The sequence below is a fragment of the Hippichthys cyanospilos genome, chromosome 16 (genome assembly GCF_059441005.1).
Source record: "Hippichthys cyanospilos isolate Australia breed blue-spotted pipefish chromosome 16, RoL_Hcya_1.0, whole genome shotgun sequence".
Taxonomy (NCBI): domain Eukaryota; kingdom Metazoa; phylum Chordata; class Actinopteri; order Syngnathiformes; family Syngnathidae; genus Hippichthys; species Hippichthys cyanospilos.
The window spans coordinates 9,072,591-9,099,517 of NC_142384.1; the positions used below are offsets into that span (position 1 = coordinate 9,072,591).

The 26,927-nt window shown below is 39.7% G+C and overlaps 1 protein-coding gene and 1 long non-coding RNA gene across 2 annotated transcripts in view; one reads left to right on the forward strand and one right to left on the reverse strand.

Annotated features, from left to right (window-relative positions):
• LOC148410446 (uncharacterized) overlaps window positions 1-25,628 on the forward strand; it is a 28,180-nt gene extending 2,552 nt beyond the window's left edge. The window contains exons 3-4 of the long non-coding RNA XR_015868223.1: window positions 21,414-21,566; window positions 24,427-25,628. This is a non-coding gene — a long non-coding RNA (uncharacterized LOC148410446). The remainder of the gene's footprint in view (window positions 1-21,413; window positions 21,567-24,426) is intronic.
• On the reverse strand, window positions 11,463-25,397 carry usp31 (ubiquitin specific peptidase 31). Its single transcript, XM_088437559.1, has 16 exons — window positions 24,332-25,397; window positions 23,695-23,817; window positions 23,435-23,529; window positions 23,267-23,359; window positions 21,629-21,764; window positions 21,398-21,545; window positions 21,046-21,223; window positions 20,822-20,933; window positions 20,557-20,651; window positions 20,103-20,180; window positions 19,678-19,807; window positions 19,080-19,199; window positions 17,829-18,054; window positions 17,594-17,752; window positions 17,359-17,511; window positions 11,463-16,216 (listed from the first exon to the last, which is right to left on the reverse strand). The coding sequence occupies exons 1-16, from the start codon at window positions 24,857-24,859 to the stop codon at window positions 14,796-14,798; spliced, it is 3,795 nt and encodes a 1,264-aa protein (XP_088293685.1). The 5' UTR covers window positions 24,860-25,397; the 3' UTR covers window positions 11,463-14,795.
• Window positions 25,629-26,927: the final 1,299 nt, after the last annotated feature.

Below are 26,927 nucleotides of genomic sequence, written 5' to 3' on the forward strand. Positions count from 1 at the left end.
TTAACATTGTCACATTAAGCGCTGACAAGAAACATTAAATCCGAGCCAGAAGTTGATAGAAAAAAAATCTGTTACTCTTCCTCCCAGCTAAGAAGACATTAAAGAAAATAAAGGTGCGCAATCGGGGTGAAAGGAGATGATTCATGGGGCTCAGCCAACACACCGGTTCTTGTTAAATGTTCTGAAAACCCACAGTGGCCTTTCCAATCCCCCCCCCCAAGACCCCCCCAAACTCTGTCATGCGTTCCTGCGCCGTGCCGCATCTTCGACCAACGCTCCCGAGACGGAACGATATGTCAGAATTTCAGCCCCGCGTGGTTCATCATGGCAAAGGTCACGTAGAGACTCGCACGGAAAAACCTGAGCGGCATCCGAAAAGAGCGTTGACTATGGAGGCTGTCTTTGGTCAAAAAGGTCTTTGTTTTGATGTTTGATTTAGATTCTGTTGTATTAATATCAAGGGGGGAAAAAATGTGAAATATTGAAGAGTCTCAAGTATCAAGTCAGAGTTATGTTGGTAAGATAACCTTTTATGGGAGGTACAAACATAACGTTAATCCGGCCTTTATTCCAAACAAACTAAACAAAGTTTCAATTATCCATCTTAAGAAAATAATAATTTGCATTCTCTTTGCTCTTGACAGTGTTATCGCCCTTCAAAAAATACAAATAATGTGTCAAAAAAAACAATAATTAAATACCATCAATTTAGGACTATAAATCACTATTTTTTTCATTTTTTTTTTTTTAATGCTTTGAAACCTGCTGTTTATAGTCCAGCGCAGAATAGCTGCATTTTTTTTTTTACTAGCCGCCAGGGTGCAAGCTCCACCAATAACCTGGAAGGCTTTCAAGCAGGCATGTTACTCACATGTTGATGCAATATTTTAATAATACTTTTTGACTGCATGCAGTCCCCAAATACAATAATTATATTTCTAAACTATGTATATCATGAATGTTATTTTTTGCTATGCCATTGTTAACACAAGAGCTGTTCAGGAAGACAATGAATTAGATTATTAAAAGTTTTAATTCCTACCCCTGCATTCAAACATGGGACATTGTTTTAAATTTGGTCAAAAAACTGTCATAAGTATAGTTAAAATTTTGATTATTGGTCACAGCAGACATTTGTAAACATCTCCATTCAATGCTGATGGTCTGCTTTAATAAAGGAATAAACATTAAAAAAACATCTGAGAATATTTACTATTGAGAAGGTGAAATTCTGAGGGTGTGGATGGTTAACTGTTAATCAACGATTAATCAAGTATCCAAAATAATCAACTTGTTTAATTAGTTGTTGGTTGATTTTAAAATCCAGTAATCGGTTGGGTTACTCGTGATGAGATGATGTTAAGGTGATCTGGCTGAATTATGCAAAATGGCCCTACACCAGGAACAGTAGAATCATTTAAAAATGACATATTGAAAATGAGCATTGTGCCCTGGTATTTACCACACAATAGACATTGTAGCGAGACATCTCAAAGAGCAAAGGCTAGTAAACAGTAAATCTCCTTGCTGTCATTGCGCCTAATGAGCTGTGTTATAGTTTACCGCTCCCTTTGCCCGCAGCAGCCACTCACAATAATGAGCAATAATTACCCGAACAGCACATACATAATTGGGATTGTGATAATAGTTTTTTTTCCATGTGCATGCAAAATGCACTTTAATTGGTTTCAGTGAGTCGTTTTGTACTAATGTTATGTGTGGCCCCGGCGGTCATTTACATTACAATGCTCATCGCCTTTCATTGATTGCACTGCTTCTTCAATAATTATAAAACCATTAAATACTCTCAAATGTTGGTCTTTCACATTTGAAACGGAACCCACGCTGCCTGCACCAAAGTCAGGCAGCTGTATCGTTCCACCATCTGTGACATTTTTTTTTCTCATGATTTGAGCCCGGAGGTTTATAGTCCAGTGTGGCATATTTGCAATTTTTTTTTTTTTCTAGTCACTAGGGGGCAATCCACCGGTAAAACAAATGTGTATCTAAGGTGTCAATTTATGAAACAATTATGAAATAGAATTGAAAAGATGTGAATCAATGGCTGTGCTCAAAGTGTTTGAAAAACATAATACTAAAAATATATATACGCGAAAATTGAATGAAATTTGATATGTACTGTATGTGTGTGTGTGTGTGTGTGTGTGTGTGTGTGTATATATATATATGTATATATATATATAATATATATATAATATGTGTGTGTGTGTGTGTGTGTATGTGTGTATATACCAAGATTTATGATAATTTTTCGAGTTTTTAAATGGGTCAGTTTAACCCCTGACATGACCAGGTCTTTGACCTGCAAACAAGAGCTAGATAAGAGCATCGTCCGCTCCAAAAGTGACTTTATTTCCCAGCATTGATATTACAAGCACACGTCGGGCAGGTTGTTTGAAAGGCTTCTGAGCGCTCCCCGAAGCCGGAATGTTCTTTGAACGCCGCAGATCAACGTGTCTCCAGAGATGGGGAACGACGGCGCTTATGCTTTTGAGCTGCTGCTGAAAGCTGTTCATTTTCAAACACTGCTGATTCCCTCAAACGTTGCGTGACCGCCGCAGTGCACGAACATGAGGCCGATCCGGTGGATTCTGAGGACGGAGATCGAAACGATTTCAATAATCTTAGCGGATTCAGGGTTTTGCACCATTGGCACCTATTCGACACATCTCAATGGCATTTGGTGTATTACTCTACATAGCGAATAAAAATCAGGACCTAGGTCAAGCTCTGACCTCGCCAAGTTTACTTTTTGGAGTTTCATGTGGTAGGGACACAAATGCCGAATAGAGCCCACATGCAGTGATGAAAATGTTGTGGTGCTACAACATTCTAAGCTTGTCTTTCTCAAATAGCAGGGGTAGCTTTTCTTTGGCTGTGCACTTCCAAGGCACCAGGTGGTGCAATGGCACTCTCATTGTTAAAGTCTGTGCGGGAATTGCGGTCAATATTACTTTCTCAATCAAATTAATGATTATTGTTATTTAGAAAAAAATTAGCACTATGTTTTACATCTTTTTCTTCACGTTAAAATATTTAATATATGGTGCGCCTGTGTTAATGTTCCAGATCTTTTTACATTTATTACTACTGACTTAATATTTTCAGCATCAAACAGTTCGATTGGTCAAAAATGTTTCTAGTTTAAATCAGGATTAACATTTTTTTGCAGGCACTTTGACACACTTTAAGTTCATTTTTTCAGTTTAAGTCTTATCTGTAAGCAGTATATACCCTGTAACAAATAGAGCTACCATTTGCTGAAAGTTGTTTTTTTATTGCAGGTTTTATTTCGTTAATGTGAAAAAAGCATAAGATTTTGGGTATACTCATAAAATTTTTAGTGATAATGATCTTTTTTCATAGTCACTGTGTGCGAATTATCAAATGACATGTTGCTGAGGAAAACTGGCATCAGGGTGGTTCCAGCTTTACTAATAACTATTTTTTATTATCATGTTTTTAATAAAAGCAGACCCTCTTTATATTTTAATTGATTTTTGCTTCATCAAAAGTTTCGGTCTAATTACAAGACATGAGCAGTTGGCAGAGAGCAGCTCATCCCTTTGAGCTGATGTGTCCAAGCGGATCATCTTCATCGTGTTTTATTAATAATTAAATACAAAGCATGAAGTAGCTTTTTGATGTTCACAATAGCCTGCAGAGTGACATTGTCATTTTTTCCTACAGATGATAAGCTTTGCTTGATTGACAATCTGCTAATCTTTGTATGTACGGAAGCTGAGTGTCAAGACTTGGACTGGTGGCAGGGGGTCCAGTCACATGACACATCTTGAGTGACAGGACTTGACTGGAGTCACACTATAATCGCCAACCTTAGGACTTTGGACTTGCTCAGTTGACTTGGTTAACAAATGGGGCTTTTTGCAAGGGGGGGGGGGTACTACTTACTGTGTGCAAGTGAGAAAATTGGGGTTTTGTTTTATATTGCATACATTTGAATTAAGACTATGTAGATTGTGAATTTTAAGCTAACTAATGCAAATTAAAGCCTGATTCTTGCAAGCTGTTTCATTAGCTCTTTTGACCTTTTCTGGTTAAAATTGTACTGAATACCAAAAGCAGCCTGTAGTTATTGAATTTCCCCAGATTTATGTAGGGCTGCAGCAACCACATTTAAAATGTGCAAATCGTTTAAAGTCATTTCACAGCGTTTATAGTCACGCCCTGATTAACATTCATTTGCACTCCTCGCGCTCGGGAGCTCATTAGCATGCTAACGGTAATCTTTTAGCCCTTTGTGCTCTCCCTGACACACTTGTGTAAATAAATAGCCGCAATTAAACATTAACCGCTTTGAACTAGCCTGCTTGGCTCCCCTGAGTCATATTTTCTATTACCCTCGTTTAGGATTTTGTTTGACAAAATCACTTCTGGATTTGTCGTTCAAGTATTAGCAGCTTATTAGCTCACGCAAACAAAAGAATGAATATAATATTCATTTTAACAAATAAGTATGACTCCAAGAAGGAATAAGGAGGAATGTCACCATGATTACCTGTTTGTTATTGATCAGGTAGTCTATAATTTAGTTAGCCTGCTAGCGAACAATCTAATTTGGTTATTTGTTAGTTTGTTGGCTAGCTACTTAGCTGTCTAGCTAGTCTATTAGTTATTTTGTTGTATCATAAACAGTTAATTAGTTAGTTGGTTGGTTAGTTTTATTTGTTAATAGGTAGTTAGCTGGCAGGATGATCAGTTCATTGTTATCCAGCTGATTAGCGGGTTTATTGGACTGTTTGCAGTGTGGAAACCAAGTCTGTTTTGTTTTCCTGTATTTCATTTTTTAATTGCAGTGTGAATGACACGGATCCGTTATTTTTTCAAATGTGACCCGGACCAATAGGTTATGTGGTCCTGTGGACCATTTTGGGCCCTTTATAATCACTGTGTGAGCGAGGATGGTGTCTTTGTATTCCCAAATTCATAGGGTTTTGAATATCTCCCAAAATACTATAAATCATGTGTAAAGCCTCTCTGTGACAAGCCCACGTTGACCGCCGCAACTCTTTCCTTCTTTATTAAATCGACACGGTGGCTGTGCGAGCTGACAGAAGATCCATCAGCTGAGTTACGGTTCCCCCCTTCCCGTAGCCGCCTCCTGTGACTAAATGGGGATTAATTACAGAGCCGTTCGGTGTGTTGAGACGGGAAATGATGCGCTCGCAGGAAGTTCTCAAAGATGCTACATCTCACTTACTTTGGCATCTTTCATATTTCTGGAAACCTAAAGACTACGGTGATATGGGGATTTTATTTGAGGGAAAAAAATCCAACTTTTTTGTTTGTGTTATTGCAACAAATTTCCCAAAAGTGCCAACTTTGTTCCTTTAAAAATTAATATTTTTCTTGAAATATTTATGATTGTGTTCCCTGGGGATGGCAATACAGGAGATGCTGAAATGTAAAGCAGTCGGTGAAGGCCTTGCTGGTCTTGACCATCCACAACCATCGGAGAGTGCCACCTGTCAGCTTGTTTAATCAAGAACCGTGACAAACACGCTTCATTTTTTGTGTGTGTAATATGTGAAGCATAGTGGCATAAAGGACTGCCTCCATGCTTGCACCACGGTTGTGAACAGCGACGGGCAGCTGGTGGCAGCAAATGGTTTCACACGCCCGACAATGTGAAACATGCTAATTTGTTCTGAGCGGTCAAGCCGTGTAAAACGCAAATGTTGGAAAAATGGTGTTAAACTACTGAACAAATGGCCCATGCATAATAATTGAAAAAAAAAATGCAGCCTTCACGCTCAATTAAATGTGCTTTTGCCCTGTCATCCTTGCAAGCCACATAGCTAACAAACCCACTAACTCATGTCGAGGCCTGCCTGATCGAAAGCTAATTCACACACAAGCTAGCCAAACTGCCAACAACAAAATTATCTCTGCATGTTCTCAAACCTATTAACAACTGTCGACCTAACTAACCGTGGGCCGTAACCTCTCCAAAAAAGGATGAATTATCTAAAAATGTGATTTTGTAGTCCTGCTAGCAATGACTTAGCTTATGAACCTGCTATATAGATAGCAAAGTAACACACGACCCATAAATGGCAGCACATACATGACATTCTGTCATTGTATTATTTAATTTATTGTTCATTTTTAAGGAAGGTATTCCATGGTATTCTATTATCTATCAGAAAAAGAAAACAAGGCTTAGTCTTGATAAGTAGCTAACAAACTAAACCGCTGGCTAGCTAATTAAATAATGTTTTCCCCCCATTGTATTGACTTTATACTTGAAAAATTATAACATTTATTTATTACTATGCCTGTTTTCATGAATTTAATCGTTTTACATTAAATCACAAGTTCTTTTATTATCATTAGAACTTTATCCATTAAAAAATTGACTATAACACGGTTCAAAAACAAATTTGTTGAAGATTTGACGCACTAATCGGATTCATCAGTATGTTCTTGAATTTGTTGTCAGGCTGGGAACAAGCTGATTCAACTGACTTTATAAAATGGAATAAAATGTTTATTGTTGTCTAAACCTCAAACATGATTGAATTTTTGCTTTTAGCCACAAAAAAATTAACACACAGAAGCGTAAAAGCGTCGCATTCATATTTTATTTCATTTTGGTTTCTGCTTGATTCTTGTTGTTCTCCTGTGCTTCCTACAGGGAAGATTTAAGAAAAAAAAGATGGAGATAATTTATGATATTCTTGCGCTGGCAATGAGGCTGTTTAATAAAGTGCAAGCTTACACCACAGCCTGCTCTTAACTGTGATTCATTACGGACACACACGAGCTTACATGAAAATAAAAGAGGCGCCGAAGCATCATTGCTCTTCCCTCGCTACAAATTGCCTTCACATTCAAGTAAAATAAATTTGTTTTTAAAATCTAGTCAAGATATTTTGGATAGAGAAAGAACCTGTTAAAATTAGTAGCAGATTGCTATTTATGTATTGTATATGCAATCTGTTATACAGTACTGACAAAAAAGAGCAATTAAATTACCATAATGCGCTAACATGTGGGCAAGGAAAAACTGTTTTACAACTACCTGTATTCATGAAATTAGACTCTTCTTCACTCCTTTTTTTCTTGTACAATTCTGACAAAAAATATCTTGTTTTTAACCATCTTGTAATAAATTTACAAAATGACAGATCTCTTTCCTCATAATATTCTGACTTTATTATAAAATATAAGTACTTCTTTGATTTTATTCCGGTTACTTTTGGCATTGGACGCCACGTGAACTCTGTTTTGCTTTTACATCCTTTTTTTTTTTTTTTTTTTAAGCCGCTAATTAAAAATGCATGAAAAGAGACTTTTAAGGCCTCTGCAAACTTCACACAGTCAAGGCCCCTCCATGCTATGTTTTATTCATTGCCGTGTTTCCTTACATCATAATTATAGCTGTGGACTTAAACAGCTTGCCTTCGAGTCACAGCCGACATTTCCCTCGGGAACGTTTCTTCGGGGTCTTCTTCTTCTTTACTTCTCTTTTACAGCTAGGCTAAAATGAGCTTTTTAAAACGCTCGTTAGGTCAGAAGATTCTGCATCCTCGCCGAAAAATCGCGAGAAAAAAAACCATATGTATACATATGTATATATACCTTATGTATATACATATTGTAGTTGTACTGTCATTTTAACCTCTATTAATAATATTAATTGTACTTAAAAAAGCGAAGCATGGAGAGCCTCTGTCTCGAATGTATGGATATGCTCTGTGAATCGGGCACTTACTGCCAACAGACTTTCAAACTGTCAACTGACCTTGATTCTCCTATTTTTGTTTCTTTCTTCATAATCACCCTTTTTATAATTAAAATAATAACAGTCAGAGTATAGATTAATTCACAGAGTGTTTGCTAACCTTAATTCTATCTTCTGTGAACTAATGCAGCTGTTCTCAAACTTTTTGGAGTCAAACATTTATCCAAATGTTTGCAGGAAAAAAGAAAAAAATCCAATTTCCCACCAAAAGGTTGATGCCAGTTATTGAGTCAAAAACAGCATTCGCTTTGCTGGCTTCATTGCTTCATTAGCAAAAGTATTACATTTTTGTTAAAATATATTAAACGAGTCATGAATGCTTTCACAATTTAATTAATTTAACATATATATATATATATATATATATATATATATAATTTTTTTTAAATATAATTTTATTAATAACCCAAAGTATAGCACTTGATTGTCACTATGTATCACTGGTATAAATAGATGAACAAAGAGCAAAGAATACATTTTGGACAAATTAACCCTAACCCTCATCGGAAAAGACAACTCCGAGTGCCAGTCGATATTTAGCATTTTCACTCATCTTTCAAGGCCGACTAAATATTGTGTGCTATGTCTGTGTAAACATGGGTGGTATCATATGAAAGATTGATTTCCATTCCTTACTTAGAATTACAAGTAGGTCATATATGTATGGCTTTCTTCCACAACATGAGCAACACTGCCATCTAATGATCGAAGTTATCACTACAGTACTCAATTGGCTTAATACTGTATTAAAATAAACACTAGTCAAGGGTGTCAGCTACCCCTTTATAAAACAAAAAAAAAAAAAAACAAACAAAACGTATTTGACGAGAATTCGCGTCATTGGTCCACAACGTAAGTGCTTTACAAGAAGAGAATTCTCTTCCATGGCACTGAAGTGAAACTGGATATTCTTCTGTGATATCCTTGATGATCTCTCACTGCATATGAATGTGTCCTGGCACCCCGGTTGGGACTCGCTCCTCACACAACTCAAGATAGTTTTTACCCGCTATAGTTGGAGTGACCGGTCCAGCGGGCCTGACCTAAGCTGGCAGGGGTTGGACTCTTCAAGCTGGAGACGACTCATTAGTCGCTTTCTCTCCCGGCATTGAGAAGTTTCTTTAAAATGGACGACTGGCCCTCTAAAGTGGTCGTTTTGCCCCTTCGAGCGAGGTTCTCACTGCTAATTCATGCCGCCGGGCTTCGTTGTTATGCTGGGAATGTGACGGGGGTCTCTCCTTCCTGTTAATTAGTTGAGCAGATACGATGGATTTTTTTCAGGGTTTTTTTTTTTTTCCCAGTCAGCCGCGAGCATGACACAAGGCCATTAGGTGGCGACGAGCGCTGTCATTTGCCGGTAAAAAAATGGAATTAAATGAGTAGTTAACGACACGTGGTGTCATGGGAACGGTGCCCATGTGTGTAAAAGGGGGCATGCTTCACATGCTTAAGCACAGTTTGGCTTTTCATGTATGTATATAGACAGCAGTCCCCTTGAGTGTAATTTTTTTTTTTTTATAATGATATAAAGTTGTTATTTTGTACATTTATGTGATCTTATACACATATATTATTCAATCAAGCAATAAAACAAAGGGAATTCATCATTTCCCAAGTTTATTTTATTAATTAGTAATAATTAGGACCCATTTTAAGCTGTATCCAGTGTTAGGCAGGATAACATTTTGATAACTAATTAATCAGCTGATGTTTTATTTATTTGTATATTTCAAATGTATAAGGAATGACATTTTTTTTTGGGGGGGGGGGTCACTTAGTGCCTACAACAATAAAGTACTGTAAATTTTGGACCATAATACCATCACGCTTTGATCCCTGTAACTTAGAATCCTTAGTACTATCTGCAGTTTTTTAAACTAACCACCAGGGGCAATCTCCCAGTGAACAGAGGGAGAGAAGAAGACACTTTTGAAGTATTGATTTTAAATTTGGCGGCTTGGTAGCGCAGTGAATAGCACGTCCGCCTCAAAATTAAAGGGACCAGAGGTCAAATCTACCTCGCTCCAGCCGCCTGTGTGGAGTTTGCATGTTCTCCCTGAGCCTGTGTGGGTTCTCTCCAGGCTTTCCGGCTTCCTCCTACAATCCAAAAACATGCATGGCGTGTGTATTGGACATACTGAATTGTCCTTAGGTGTGACTGCGTGTGTCCGGTGTTTTATAGTCCGAAAAATATGGTATTATGAATGACAGTGTGAAAATTGGACAATTCCTTGTCTTTGTCTTGCACTGTTCGTTAGGGGTGGATGCATACTGATACTGAAACCAATATCGTTCATCAGACCTTTACCTGGCCTTATTTCAAGGTATCAGTACTTTCAATGGCAGATGATACTGGTAACGTCAGCTCTCTTGCAGCACTTTAACAAACGCAAACTAGAAATGACAATTTAAAAGAACAGAAAATTGTCATTATTTTCTTGGAATTGTAAGAAAAATGCTCCATTTGAATCAGTAGATCTTTAAAACAATCTCATTGTTTTTAGAATAGAAATTTTGTCTCATCAAAAGTACAAGGGATATCGGTATCAGTGACTCATGTACTAGTATCGGGAAAAAAAAATATTTTCATATCATTTCACAGAGTAAAACATCAAGATAATAGTTTTTATTGAATTCCAGGACAACAAAGTAAATAAAGTTTTGTTGAGTCTATATTGTTGCAGTATAATACTATTTAATTAGAGTATTTACAGGTAATTGATGGATGGCTGGCTGAATACATAAAGTAAAAAATTGCGAAGCACCAATTAGTTGAATATTTCATATACTATCTACCTAAGTGCTGCAGCAGAGTAGAGTTGTGATAAATGGAGCTTGTGTTGACGTAAATACGAGCCGGCGTATGTATACGGCACTCATTAAGAGACGTTACCACAGTAAAAGCATGCACAGCCAGCCAGGTCCTTGTTTCGTCGCAATAAATAACACTTTACGCTCTGACAGCCCTCATCCAATTTTCATTCTTCTTTTTACATAACGTCGGGAGAACGGGAGGTAATAACGCAAACATTTATGCACTTACGAGCGCCCCCTGTCACAAACGCTTTTATTTTTTAAGGATTCACCGGGAAATAAAGGCAGAATGATGAATTGTTACGCTTACGCCGTTGACACGTCGTAAGGGTGACAAACGTGCGAGCTCTTTTTATCCTGGGTGAATAGTCCACTATAAATAAATCATATTAGAGCAGGCAACGACCAGCTGCTTATAATTAGTCGACAGGCCCATTTGTGGCATTTATTTTTGAATGCAGAAAAATAACAGGATTGCATTTTTAAACTGTGCATACCGTTACAGTAAATTTTAAACTTTTTATTTTTTTATCATTTTATTTTAATCTAGTACATTCGGTAAAAACAGTTACGTTTAGGGCAGCAACTGAAGATTATTTTTATCGATGAATCCGTCTTTTTCTTCCGTTTGCATAACCTTTAGCAGCTCCTTTTTCCTGCATTGCAACCATCAATGACCATCGATCTCCACACAAAGCAGAACCGTAGGAGGCAAGAAAAGAAATGTTGTCAGAAATGCAATACAAGTATATTAATAGTTCAGTAATAATGTTTAAGTCGATTGAAGTGTGGGCTTCATTTAGCTGTCAACGTGTAGGGAAACAGTACCCTCTGGTGTGAATGCAAGGAAATAAATATGTGACGTCATTTTCATCTTTTATTTTTACATATGTGAACCAGCAACATACAGTATGTACACAATTGTCCATTTGAAGAAATAATAAAAAAAAGAAAAAGTGCATACATGATAATAAAAAGACAAATAAATTAATACAGAAGACTTGGGTGATATTTAAAATATTTTCCCTTGACACATAAGAAAATATAAACAAAAAACAGCCTTATAAAATCTGCCGATATTTCTTTTTTTCCCCTAGGGTTTGAAAAAATTAAAGATGAGGGGAAGGGGAATTTGTTGCAGATTGTAGGGCTGTACTAAAAAAATGACATTACAAAACATGCTAAAAACGGGATTGTACATGTCTATTAACAGAGTTGAGTACAACTTACAGACAGGCTGTGCTTTCATTCAGCATTGTAGTGTTCTTAATGAAAAATTAGTTTATTAATAAAACAAAGAATGTAAAAAATGAAAAAAAAATCCAGTTGATGGAAACAAAAGGACATTCAGTTACTTTTACAGCTCCTTATTTTATCTCTAATAAGGCTTCTCAAAACATTCAGTATATTTGATACTTTTCCAAGGCTTTCCATATATAATATGCACTGCAAGTTAAAAAAAAAACGTTTTTCAATTTATGTATATATGTATATAATACCAGCAGGTCATTATTTGGTGTGTGAAATATGACGAGTTCCATCATTTCCTCACAGTCGAATGTCATACTATAGTACAAAACTAGAAACGTATTTACTCGCTGTTATTGCATTTTGCTGCATAAACTACTAATGAACTATTATTTGCATTACAACACACTTTGCTCTTTCGGGGGTTGGTGAACTATTTTAAAAAACAAACATCACAGCTGTAGTGTTGCGCCCTGCTGGTGTACAACAGTAAATCTTGTTTTTTTCCTATTTTTATTCTAAGCATATCGGAGCACCCCGAGAGCACAAAGTAAACAGAGGATGACACAGAATGATTGTGAATGAGGTGTGCAAATAAAGCGGTGTGATATTAGTAGACATGCTGTAGCACTAGAGACTTGCATAGTTCATGACAAGCATGCTTATTTACTGTACGTGCGCCCCTTCTGTACATTCCCACGAAACGCAACTATTATTACTATTACTCCAATGCGACATGATGCTGCTACTCGAAGACGACGGAAGACACATTTATTGCCATTTTCAAAGAGCGATGCGTGCATGTGTGCAAGAGGAAGTGACGTAAATAGTTGATGTGAATGCATGATATGATATGCACACATGTCACAGTGTTGAGGTTAACATGGAAGTCAATGGTGGCTACTAGCATGGAAACTTTTTTTTTTCTATAATTAGTATTTAAAAAAAAACAAACAAACACGTTTTTTGGACTCGCTTAAATATGTTGAAGGTCTAAAGATTTTCCCAGCAGTCCACTTAAACCCAAAGCTGTATATGCTCTCGGGTTACAATCGGGCCAAGTTTGAGCGTGTACACTCATAAATTTTTCACAGTAGACCAGTGCCAGAGGGTCTACTGCAACTCCACTGTAAATTTCAAATTTTGAAAAAAAACTTTCCTGATGCACAATTACCAGTGGCATCATTGATTTTCCAGCTGTTGAAATACCCTGTGGCAAAATGCTGCCCCTCTCAGGTCAGCCTTGCTACTACAATGGATTCATGATTGTCAGGTAGTGTTCACGCTTACAAAAACGAAGATAAGAACGGCATTTGGGCGGGTTCATTTTAAAACAGAAAAATTGTATTTGGGAACCCTGCTTTACGCTTGTACATGTTGGGCTGTTACACGATAATCAGTTGTTTTATTAAACGAAAGTTAGGCAAGAGAAAATTGAATGAGTCAAGTGGACATTACTTTTTTTTTGTAACGATAAGTGTGTTAACAAGACGCATTTTCAGACATGGATGAATGACAGAAAGAGATACCACGGAATAGGATAGACGCTGACGATTTAGGTTCCATCAAGTTCTGCTTCTAAATCGATCAGTTAGACAGCACCATGTGGAGAGTGGCGTCAAGTCCCTTGATATAAAAGTACCCTTTTATTCTAAGGCATGAAACTACATGATGCTGAGAATACGCGCGAAACAGATTACGGCGTTAAAAGTTTCTAGTGTTAGCTCTCTACGTCAGTTACTAGGAGAGGAAACTAGTCATCTACTCAAAGTGCAGAACAAGACGACATTCCTACCCAGTGATGCATACAGTAGTAGACTAGTATCCGTTTACGTTATTAGTGTTGAAAAGGCGCTTAAGATCGTTTTCCTTTTTGAAAAGACATAAAAACACCTCATACTATATACTGCACTTTCTATACAGACGCATCAATTGCGAATTTATATATATATATATATATATATATATATATATAATATAATGTGTGTGTGTGTGTGCGTGCGTGTATATTTTAAAGGGTGTCATTCAAAACTCATCTTAAAAAAATGTTCATATAAAAACGTTTCTATCGTAAAATTTCAACAAAATTATTTGTACAATATCTGAAAATTCATGGGTGAATTGGGCTACTGTTTTGTATGTTTTTTCAAAGATTAATTCCACAGCTGTTTTTGTATTAGATCAAATTAATTTGTTACTTTTTAATTATTATATATATATTTTTTTTAATGAGAAAGTCAAATTGGTGGTTCTCTAAGTCTGGATTTACACTGCGTGTTTCAAGTGCCACAATTCCATGTTTTAATATACTGTATATAATCGGCACCACTAGGCTATGCGGCATCAACGAGAAATTTTCAAATGTAGCCAAAATCTGATAAGTATTGCATATAGTAGTGTGTGTAGATAGTGTTTGTTAAAACATATGCGTAAATAAAATAAATAAACCCAGAAAAAAGCCGGGGGACCAAGCCCTGCTACTGATACTGAAAATCTGAATACTTACAGTCGATGCCTCACCCCAAAAGATTTATAATTACCTATAGATTTACAAGACATGTCAAAACACTACTTTTGTCAAAATGAAGCTCCTCAGCTCAATTTGACATAGTTCCATAAGAGGACTGTCTCAGTGCAGACTTGACTTAACTTCTACATAGTTCTGCCACATTTTTATTGCTTTGGCCTGAGCAAATTTGTAAGTTTTATTTTATTGTATTTTTTTTTTTAGCAAATAACAAATGCAGAGAACTCTCAACTGGAATTGTGCACATTGGAACTTTAGTGTAAATCTAGTCTTGGGTGTGATTTGAATTCTTCAAAATGTTTTTTTGTTTTTTTTATTGTGCGTGAATGTTTAAATATTTATCGCTATGAGTAGAAGGTAGGCACAAAGAATGTACAGTAGCTGCATTAGGAGAGAGAAGTACGTACGTTAGCTGTGTCACTGCGGCCGCTGCGTGGCACGGGCGGGCGACTGCGTGCCCAACGACAGCTTCCGGGAAGACGTCTTCCGTTCGAGGGGCTTCTTCCCGTTAGCGGAAGACTTGAGACTCACGTCCGCGGCGGAAGATTTGGACTTGCCAACGTGCAGCAGGGAACGCCCGATTGAACCCGCGGGCTTGATGGGTTCGGATTTTGGAGCCTCTGCGGGCGGCGGCAAAGCGGCGGCGTCCACCGCTTTTGTGGGTTCGGCACCGGCCTCCTTGACCTGTCCGTTCTGCTTGCATGTCCTCTCCGAGGCCTTTTTGAAGAGCAGCGTGCTCTTGCCCAAGTCGGCCGACCGGCGGCTTTCGCGTTGTCGCAGGGCGCTCTTGAAGAAGGACAGGCCTTTCTCCTCGGACTTGCTGCCACGCTGCAGGTCCCTGGTGGACACGCTGGGCGAGCGCAGGCTGGTGACGGAGGAGCTGCTGCTGGAGCTGCGGACGGACCTCCGCTCCAGCCGCCCGCTGTCTGATGCCTTGGGGACAGAAGAGCGCGCCACCACGCTTCCTCGCTGCGCGCTGACCACAGAATCCCGACTGTAGCTCCTTTCCACTTGGCGTTTGCGACTGCCCTCTGGGTTTTTCTCGTGGGTTACGGGGTTCGTCTTGGTGGTGGGAGAAGGCGACGCGGATGACTGAGGCGTGGAACGCATGCACAGGCGATGTTGCGGCGTGGAGGCTGTGGGCGGGACCGACTCCTTGGTCTTGGAAGGTGTCCCGCTGGGAGTGGATGTGCTTTTCTTGTCAGTTTTATCCTTAGTGGCGGTTGCCTTTTTCCCTTTGACAGGTGTGCTGACGGGCGTCGCGGCAGGCGAGGGCTTGTGAGTTGAGCAAAGACGCTTCTTGGAGGTTTTTCCTGGCTCCGCTTTGGTGGTTTTGGTGGCGCCGGCGCTTTCCGCCGTGGACACAGAACCGCCAGCGCCGCTCTTCCGCTTTTGATCTTTCGAGGCGGTGCTTTGAATGTTTTGGTCTATTGCTGTAATCTGATTATTGTTTTCCGTTGTTTTCTCCACTGGCGTGGGGGCGCGGCAGTACATCATGTCCAGGAATCTTTTGTTGTTTTCCTGCTCGCTGTAGTTACTCTCTACTGCAGACTGCGGCGCCCTGCCGCCAAAATAGCGCTCGTGCCGGCTGTAGCTACCAAAGCAGGAAGTGGACACGCGATCGTCGCAGGACTCGCCGATTCTCTCAAGGGGCGGCGAGCAACGCGAGTCCAGGGAGAAGCGTGAGGGCGAGTTAGGGCGCATTTGCAGCTTGGCAGAGAGCGACCATGATGGTTTAACGCCGCTGTCGCTGAAAGCTAACGGGCTGCCTATTGATGACCTGGAGGTCAGGCTCTGACGCTGGATGCTCCTCACAAAAGGTCGGACCGAGAAACCACCTTCAAACCACAGAAAGACATACAATGTGACTTTCTGATTAGGAAAAACACATAATTAAATTTAGTTTTAAGGGAACAAATCTAAAACACACTTTTTATCGGGTATAAGTTCATTTTCACCTGCAATATAACGGGCAGGTAAAAAAATAGGGTGTGTAAAGTATTCACACTTGACATTGGTGTATTTTGATTAAACTATGTCTCTGTCATGTTATTCAAACACCTGGGAACTGTTATAAACTGTAAAAAAAAAAAAAAAAAAAAAAATCAAAACATACTTTTACCTCCTTTAAATAAATGAGCCAATAATAAACACTTAGAGCATGGCACTAAATTGACTGTCTTCATGTTCCGGCTCATATAACTCTTTCAAACACTACACAGGCAGGAAGCATATTGCCAAACACTGGGAATAGTAAACTACATAAGATTGTATGTGCTAGCCACATGCTCCCAAGGAGGACATTTGCTGAGGCAGCACTCTGTAGTGTGAGCCCCTTATTATGTGAGCCACAAACAGCAGGCTGGGCTCACATCTGTTTGTTTCACACGGCAGGCGAGTTCGGCCAGAGTGGAGGACCACCTCGCCTTGTCCTTCATTGACTTTCCTTGTTTTTCTCTTTACAAAAACATTGAGAAGAATTTGAAGTCAATGTGAGGAGAAAGTGTTGAAACGGTTGAGTTTATCTTGCATTTGATTCTAACAGCGATGGTAAAAAAAAAGACTTTCATGAAATATGATGTGTTAAAAAGAAAAGGAAAGTTTTTCTTGACACTCATTGAAGTGAAAACTAATAGTTTGGATATTAGCTTGAGAAAGACTTGAAATGACTAGGAGAACTTCAAAATGTTAAGAAAATAACACTCGATTGGAGAAGTATTATGGCAATATTAGTTTTCACAATTTTAAGCAGAGATCTCTTTTTTTGCTTACATTTTGGAATTCATTTACGTTCATGCGCCCACCCACCCCACTCCCTCCCCCCCCACACGCACACTTGATTGGTGGACAGAACTCGAGATAGCCTACTACTTGCACACAAGCCATTAACAAATATATCCCCATTTAAATGAAACAGTTTTGTATGCTTGGCGGCTTTGTGAAGAGAGATTAAATGGAGAGAAATGGAGCTTGGCCTCACCATCGTCTTCGCTACGTTCTCCGGTGAACTCCACCGACTCCGCCAGCGAAGCCAGTGAGGTACGTCTAGAAGATGCGCCCGACGCTAGACTAGCTGGTCTGCTCCCTGGAAGCCTGTTGATCCAGTGGTCGCACAAAGAAGAACTGGTAGAGCCTGAGATGAATTTTTAAGAGTCACTTTTGAACTTCAAAGTACTAAGAAGCATTGACAAGGATTTAATCAGCCGCAGATTGACCTGCAACAGAGCTGTTGGCTGACCAAGAGGGAATGGCGGTCCTGCGTTGGTAGAAAAGTATGTAAGCAGTCTGTTGACACACGTCATCGTCTGCCACGGGCGTGACTTCGCTATCATCAAAGCAGTACCACTGACCATCAACCGAGTTCTTGCAGTAGGCTGCGAGCACACAGGAATCGCCGTTTTTAAAATACCGGCCATGGAGATGACACACTAGCTGTGATGTCAACATTACCCGTATAGTGGCCTCCGTGCATGCTCCCGTGATGGTTGCACACGGCGTAGAGGTCATACAGGAAGTCGTTGGGGTTCCTCCCCAGTCCGTAGGGTCTTCTCCAGGGTGACCAGTGCGAGGGGAGGCTCCAGCTGCTCTGGCTTCTCTTCACCACATGAGGTGCCATGTCCATGCCCATGAGAGGGAATTGCACCATGTTTTGCATTTTCACCCGGCGGTCACCCTCCTATGACCAAACGCATCAATGGGTGTGAATTTGATTGCGGCTGCAGCTATCGAATATTTTAGAATTTGTTTATCCTACTGAAAATTCCATGGCATCATTGGGTATTCGGTTTGAGAGACAAAATATATATTTTTGGGGTGTTAAAAGCACAATAATGAATACAAAAGACAAATAAATTCAATTAATTAAATTCACTTAATTTTTTTTTTTAATTTTTAGACCTTTTCTTTACTTAAATTTAAAATGTTTAGCAATAGATTTTGTTCCATTAAAAACCATTAGATTTTAGCCAATATCTCCCCATTTACTTCACGAAAGTGACATCAAAACCACAGTAACTATTTTGCTGGCCAAAATAGCACATTTGAGTAAGCATGGTTTGTTAAAAAGTGACTGGTAAGAATGGCAAATATGTCAGATTTCAATTCCTTTTATTAACCTGCCTTAGAAAAGTACTATAATCCCAACAACTCTCACCAGCCTATATGAGTCTGTTGAGTGCTGCTAGTTGCTAACGCTGCTAGCATCTAGTGTTGCCCACTGCAGCTGGACGTGAACATTGGACCCACCAATAATCAGTCAAAAGAAGGCATTCAATAAGTGTTTTTTAAGTATTCTTAATTTCCATGTTTGGAAATTGAACTTGATTTTAGTACAAAGTTGTATTGTTGACATTGATGAGTCAAGTCAGTGCAATTATGCAGCAGCATGCTGCGGGACTCTACTTCAAAATAAAAGTATTTGTGAATGTTCAGTATATTTCCATGTTGGTGACGTGCTACTGCCAAGAAAAGCATCAACACCTGTTGATGCCTTTAGCTTGACTTTTTGAAAACTGAATAAACGGGTGTCTGAGGAAAAAAAAAAATGCTTTGAGCATACTTTTTTTTTGACCGCATCACTCAAATCTCTAGATTTGTTTCAATCCTAAATTTGATTTTTAAAAATTCATGCAAAAATGTTGATCAAAATAAGTCATTTATTGTTTAAAAGTTGCACTTTATAGTCCCCAAACTTGAAAATACCTGTCTAAACCTCTTGAGGTGCAGTATGAGTACATCTGGCAGCGTCCATAGGCTGAGCTTGATGCGGCCCTGTTGCAGCTGTTTGCAATGGGGGCAGCGCCAGGCGTCATCCGGGGCCAGCTAAAACACACGAGAACCAGAGAGTCAGCTACAAGGACAAGCTGGTTTAAAAAAAAACAAAAAAAAACCTTCTGGCTTTTTCCTCTTTCTACCCCCGCTACATTCTTTTCTAGCAGCGGCGAGTGGAGCCGCAATGTTTATGTTGGTCCTCGTTTCCAGTGTCTAGGTTAGTTCTAACGTAACATTAGGAGTCAAATACACGGCAAAACCACAGAGTTAAGACTGTTATTACTGTCGGACTGAGCAGTGAGATAAACGTGGAGAAAATATCCCTACTGACATGCTTTGTGCAAAACAGGCTGAGATACACAGCATTTTTCTTTATAGTGATTGACTTCTGGGAACTTTTTAATGAACGATTGGGTCAATTATTAGCTAATTTATTCTTGCGACAAGTATAGCTCAGTGCCATCATGAACAGATTTTGCTTCATCCAAGTGTGAACAAATGTTTAATGGTGCCTATCCTTCAGTTTTACCTGTTCTTCTTTAGTGTAGAGTTGGAAACACTGAGCCAGTGTGCATGCCTGCGGCTGGTGGTGCTGTTGTCTGTGCAGATACACACTCTCGGCGTCAGGGATGTACTCCTCCTCCGTGTGTCCAAACAGACTGTGGTTAACATAAAGTTCATTTACTTGTGGTGTCCTGTGTTCAGATAATTAAGTTTATACATGACAAAATCAGGCAGAGGCCAATTTATTTTTGCTTTATTGCAAGGCAGCTTTTCGACAATGACAAATGGGCTTTCATTATGCTGGCGAATTACATATTAAAATGTCGACAAAGTAATCAAAATATTCAACCCCTTGACCGTAATTTGTAAGCCTGGTTGTATGAAATTAGTTCTGAGAAATATGACGTTCCTGTGTTAAATGTTATTTTAATTGAAATTGACTCCACTTACTAATCTTTGGTCTCTTTGTCCCACTCCACGACAATCTTCACATGGGGCGGTCCACCCTGTCCACAGGATTTGTACGCTCTGAAACCCCCACAAACAAAAAAACAATTTGCGAAGGTTAAGTGACTTAAGCAAAGTTGCCGCTAAACGATCAAAACTGCTATTTCTCTTAACACGAGCATGAATTCACCAGATTTTATAATGACAGCTACCCTAAGGACAAAAATTTAACTAAGCTTCTAACTGTGTGTCTTTTTGCTTGAGTGGTGTTCCAGCTTGCTTTATGTAGGCCAGGAAAAAAAAAAAAAAAAAAACATGTTATACGGGCATTTTAACAGACATGCTAGGACATGCCGCTAAACCTTGCTGTGAGACGATAAACAATGAGCTTCTTGCGGGTGTGACTGATTATAAGAGTGTTTATCTTGATGTTAAATTAGAGAAGAGTAGACCTGACCTGTCCACCGTGGGGTGACAAAGCGGTCGCTCGTCTTGAGGGAGGAGGTAGGTGATCCCAACAACGCCAACCACACGGAGACTGAAAGGTCCCACCTGTTGGGTGTTTGCGAAACTTTATATAAAACTTTATATACTATAATATATATATATATATATATACACATATATATATATATATATATATATATACACATATATATATATATATATATACACATATATATATATATATATACACATATATAATATAATATATATCCTACCTGAATGTAGACCCCAGGTCGCAAAAGGTGCCTCATTTTCTCCAGAATCTCCTTCTGCAATGTGTCCCAGGTGGCTGTGCGCTCCATGTACAGTACAAAAGGCAAGCCAAACCTACAGTAATGAATTCACACATCATATTTTAGTCATTTACATGTTTCATCAGAAATGGAGCATCAAAATGCAATTATTAAGCCAGGGTTGCGTCACAACATTTTAGTTGTACCTTTTTGCTTGGTGGCCAGTGCACGCTCTGTTGCACACCAGCAGGATCATTTTCTCCGGAGCCAGGTTCTTATTTGGGGACGCCAAAGGAGTCAAGGCCCCCTGCATGAAAGACGACGTGCGGCCGTTTTCCACGCCATACTTCAAGTTGTTGTGATTTAGGTTGGCCAAAAGACTGCCTGTACAAAAAAAAAAAAGTTACCTAACTTTACATTGCAAGTCTGTATCTGATTGTATCTGAGCACTGTTGTGACACATATTGCAATTGTGTAACTAAGAATAAAAAAGTCAAATGTGTGTCACTTGAATCCAATGTTGATCTACGTGAAATCTAAGTAGTACAAAGAAGTTGCCTCTTTTTGTGCGTAGGTTCTCCAGTTTAAAACTCTCCGGCGTTTCGAAAGCAAAGATGGAGTCGCTCTCTTGGATGATGTCGAGGTCGTCGTCGTCATCGCAAAAAGACCGATGGAAGCCGTCGTAGTACATTTCAGTCAGGATGAACTGAAACAAACAAAAAAGCAAGTGAGTGTGTATGTGTGTATGAGTTACAGCTGAGTTGAGCTATCGAGAAGCAGAAGTAACACCTGGTCCATTGGCATCTTGGTCTCACGTGACACAGCATCTCTTAGGCGGTACACGGTGCTGTTGAGGGGCACTGCCACCCCGATCCGCAAACAGTGGGAGTACTTGCCTTGGTACACCACAGTGACGTATAGCGGTCTGGCAAAGAAACACACATTAGTCCATCACTTAACCTCATGCAGTACTAAAGATATAATTACAGTAAGGCTAAGTTTGGAATCACTCACTATAATGTACTTTATACAGCAGCGGTGTTATCAAAATACCAAAATTCTGACTTTAAAACATTACCTGTATTAAATACATTCATACCAGTGCTTTGTCAGAGGTGTCCAAACATACATTCAGAAATGTGGAAGGTTGCAAGGGCCACTTTGAATTTATTTTACATTGATTTCGGTGTGCTTGATAAATTAATCATTTGCTACAATCAGAACTAAAGCAAAAGCAGTCTGTCGTAAGTGCACCATTATTTGTAGGTAGTTACTTTGTAATCATTTATGTGATATGTTCACATTTTGTACCTTGACAGTGGAGGTAACAATTTTGCTTATAATTTTTTTTCTAAGTCACTACAGTTGTAGTTGTACAGTATTTTTTGTACGTTTTACAGTAGTTTTAACAAAATGTACTAGTTGCAAACTTTTTTTTCAGGATATGCTGTAGGCCACTCAAAAATGGACAGAGGGCCACAAATGGTCCCAGTGCCATAGTTTGGATGACTCTGATTTATGTGATACTAAAGTAAAGCGCTTCTCAATTATATTTTGCCAAGCAACCCCCAGGAAACAGACCCCCCCCCCCCCCCCCCCCACCCCCACCCGACGTGCTGACTATAAATAAGATTATCTACAAAAATTGTATAAGTATACCTAAATTTGTATTCTTTTTAACATTATCAAAATAAGAAAAACAATATAATTCAACTATCAACAAATGTTACTTTTTACAGCGTTTATATGAGTTACATCTTATTCTAAAACAAAAAAAACAATAACCAAGTGCATCCAAGTGCCTGAAACTTAAAAAAATATATATATTGCTGTTACACTTCAAATGACAAAAACAAAGCCTTTGGGGTCAATTGCGTCCTCCACAGAGGGGGCCGCACCATAATTTGAGAAGCACTGCTATAGCAGAACATTAACATTAGATTATAATCTTAGATTTAAAAAAAAAAAAAAGTACAGAAGAGAGATGGTTCTATCACAACACTTAGATGTGTGAAAATGTTTTTTTTTCTTCATATTTGCTAGACCAGCGGTTTTCAAATGGGGGTATTTTAACAAGGTTTCTGCACGTATCATCAAATCGAATGTAATGCCATTTTTATTGCATAACAAAAGTGTGTTCCTCTCAAAATAAGAGTTATTTGGAACATGAAGCAACTTGTTAAATTAAGCACATTGTCAATCGATCCACAATCTTTCAGCAAAGCCACAGATAAAAGTTAAAATGTTATACATTCCAAAGTGTAGACATAAAAAGTTTTTGCATAGAAAAAGTAAAAACGACGCTCATTAGAGCACAGAGGTGTAGTTTGCATTTGTGCTCTTTATTATTTAATTAAATGTAACAAGTAGACTGCATATAAAGCATTTAAGGAATTTGTATAGTGGAAACCCACTTTGTCCACTCACCGTGTGTGTGGCAGTGGGATGGGTAAGGAGATGCACAGGAAGGGGTCAAACGTATTGCTCTGTTTTTGGCAATGGGGGCAAGTGAGGGAAGACCTTAAAAGAAAAGAAGAAAAATTATGAGTCAACAGCTACTGTAGAAACATGGTGAGGAACATGTCAGGATTTTACCTGTACTGAGCCTGGAAGAGCTCCTGTACAAACGAGCCAGCCGAGATGGGCGGAGAAGGCCCTTCCGTGGTTCGGTCATCTTCAGCGAGAGGTGGCTGAACAAGCACAAACGTGTTTTTACGACGGCATAACTCAAAGTCATAAATAATGCAGGTTGAGCCGGCTTTTACAGGCCTCGCAGGCATTTTCTTACATCTTATTTTTGGCTATTGTACATCACATAATTCCAAATGTAGTATATCACCATGTCAAAAGCTCACCCTCACGGTTGGCCTGCCAGTGTTGATGTCCTCGTGCACCCGGTCCAGCAGCCACAGCAGGAACTCTTGGGCGTCGTGTTGAGCATTCCCTTTAAACTGCGTAGCGTTCTTGGACACCGCATTCTGCAACAGACATTCGGGCTATGTTTAATCACGTTCTGATTCGCACTGTTCAACGTCCGCAAAAAATGAGCGAGACTACCTCTAAAGGATTGGATTTTAGTCCAGTTTATACCAGATATTTAGTAAATTAACAAATAGCATAAAGGTAAGCAGAGCTGGACTTAATTTTGTCAGATGCACATATTAGCGTTAGCATCTGAAAGCAGCACATAAACTACTTCTTGGCTCAATGAAGTTGACATCAGTTGGTGATGTGTTTGGCGATATGCACTTGTGCTACAGTAGCATTGATGTGATAATTTCAGCAAGGCAAGAACTAAGAGTTGTAAAGTATACAATAAGACATGTTACTTGAACTATTACAACATTTTTAACGTCTTAGTCTTGTTTTGAATTGTTGAATTGAAAAAGAATACAATGTCTCCTTTAAATTTCATCCAAAATCGAAAGATTTTTGAACGTTTGTTGTGATTAGAAAAGGCATAGAAATAAAAGTGACAATCTTTAGCTTTACCTTAAAGTCTCTGCTGTGCTGAGGGGTGTACTCAAAAGTCCATAAAGCCCGAACGAGTCCAGACAATTGCTCTGTCACTTCTCCCTTGGCCATAGGACCTTTCTTCTGCAGATGGACACCATTTGTCTTTGGTTTGTCCTCCTCGTTGGCCTCCCCTTCTCTGTAGTGCTCCAGCACGAGGTACTCGGCAAACAGCTCGGTGTTGCTGAGGCACTGCAGAATCGCATTCATGAAGCAGGTATTACCGTGGTTCTTTAACCCGGCCACGCCAGGAATCCTCTCGCCGGAGAGGAACTGCCCGAGGTCCCGATCGTCCAAGGGTGCGTCCCGAAGTCCGGACTGAAACGCGGAGAAGCCTCCGTCATCCTTGTCTTCGTCTGTTTGCACTTCAGAACCAAAATGTGACAAAGCTGACAGAGTCCTTAGGACTCTGCTCATAAAACTGCCCACGGAGCGCACCGAGCCTCTCCTGAACAGCTTCTTGCCGAAGCTCGTCTTCTTGTCCTTGGTGGCCGCTTTACAAGACATGATTGTTACCCCTTAACCCGAGTCAAGGGAGATTTTCAGCGGCGCCCTGTCCACTGACTCTCCATCGCTCAAACTACCCCGAGCCGAGCTGCCGAACCCTTTGCCAGTCATTACATTGTCACTGCAGTCTCTCGCCCCGCATGTTCATTAAAAGCGACATACCGAGTACGACTAGATCAGCTAGAGTTATGATCCTTCCCGGGTGACGACTGGGAGCTCCGACAGGAGTCGCCTCACTTTGCGATCGACTGCCGCATAGCGACGAACCAACTCTGGGTTGCTTTTCGGTCGAGTAGCTCTGGTATTAGCCGAGGTGGCTAACGCTAGCTAAACAAACACGGGCCGAAAAAACGGCGCCGGTCGTGATCAGCCGAGAGATCCGGGTCCAACTTGCAGCGGACGCCCCCCATGGTGAGCGGGGGATGACATTCCATGCAGAGAGCGTGTCAAATTCTCAGTTATTTGAGCATTGTTTGTGTAATTGAAGGCACGTTCGTACTCTGGTGCCAAATAGCAGAGAATGCATTGTTTCTTCTTCGCGTTGTTTATTTTGGCAGACAAGTGTAAGGAGTTGGATGTTGATTGACCGCCCCCTGTCTTTCAGGCGGGGAAAAGCAAAAGTAGCGGAAAAGTTGAAGTGACTCGTGTTCCGTTCTCTTTTCTGCCCGCGGGTGGCGCAATAAGCATGAGGTTGCAAACAAATCAACCACTGGGTACATCGTTTGAGATAAAAAAACCAAAAAACTCTTTTACAAAGACTAAAGTTTTGCTGATAGGCAGCGTTTGTGTTTCATTATTTCTGGTTATTCGTCAACAAAAACGAAAATCACATCCACCCCACATGTTTACCAACAAGCCTCAGCACAGTAGCCTAGCCTATTGTGAGAAATTATATAATTGTTTTTTTTCTTCTCTGACTTTGTAAATACTGAGTATTTCTGTGATTTAGCAATATTCATTTTTTCGGTGAAATAATTCAACAAATAAATATGCAATTACTGCACTGTATACTCCATCCATTTTTTGTACGGCCTACCCTCACTAGGAACACAGGTTGACTGAAGCCCGTCCCAGCTGACTGGTTGTCAGCCAATCACAGAGCAAATAGCATTTCCAAAATGGTACGTCTGTATTTGTATTTCTTTTAAGCGCCTTTTTATGCAGGGTCAAAGTTTCTGGGTTAAAATAGCAAAGGTATTACATCCGAGGCTCTGGTCACCTCATAGCTTCATTGGTTGTCTGAATATGCTCTGCGATTGGCTGGCCCAAAGTCACCTGTGATAGGCTCTGACCTAGGTAAAGGTAAGTGCCGTAGAACCGACATTATTGGACAGTTGCACCATAGCAAAGAGGGCACAGCGTCATTTTACGATCACATGATGGTGCAGCATTCATCCGGTTGCAATCAATCAAATAGCGACTGATAAATAAAATAATTAGTTGCAAGCAATTAATGAGTGTGCACATGAGAACAGGTCATATAAATAACCTCTTCACTTGGTATTCAAGCAGAGGGAGCCAGCTGGGGAACTTCTCTCATGACGTGTCCATGGAAACAAGATGGGGGGGGGGGGGGGGGGGGGGGGGGGGGGGCAGCGTGCTTTATGTTAGTTTGCCTGGGATAATGTCAAAATGTGGCAAAATTAAAAAGAGAAGTCAATCGTTTTGTTTTCTAACCAAATGAGTCCTGGGGTGGTTCTTCCCAATGGGGCCGCCTGTCAATCACAGCTCAGGCTGGCCTTGCCATGTAGAGGAAGTGCAGCACGGTCGGTCGAGGAGGTCCTTAAACAAGACAAGCAGCCAATGGCAACACACTCGATTTTGGGTTTCATTAAATGAGGTGATGAAGGGTGAATTAATTTGGAATTGTAAACGGGGACTATTATCCTCTTGAATGCGTGCTAAACACTTGTTTTGTTTTGACCTTCACATGCAGAAATCAGTGCATCAATGCTGATGTTAGTGATATTAATTTTTTTTGGGAGGATAGATTTTTTTTTACATTTTTAATTCGTTATATAGATATACTGTAGTCATTAGTTTGCATCTCTTTGGTTTTGATTGACAA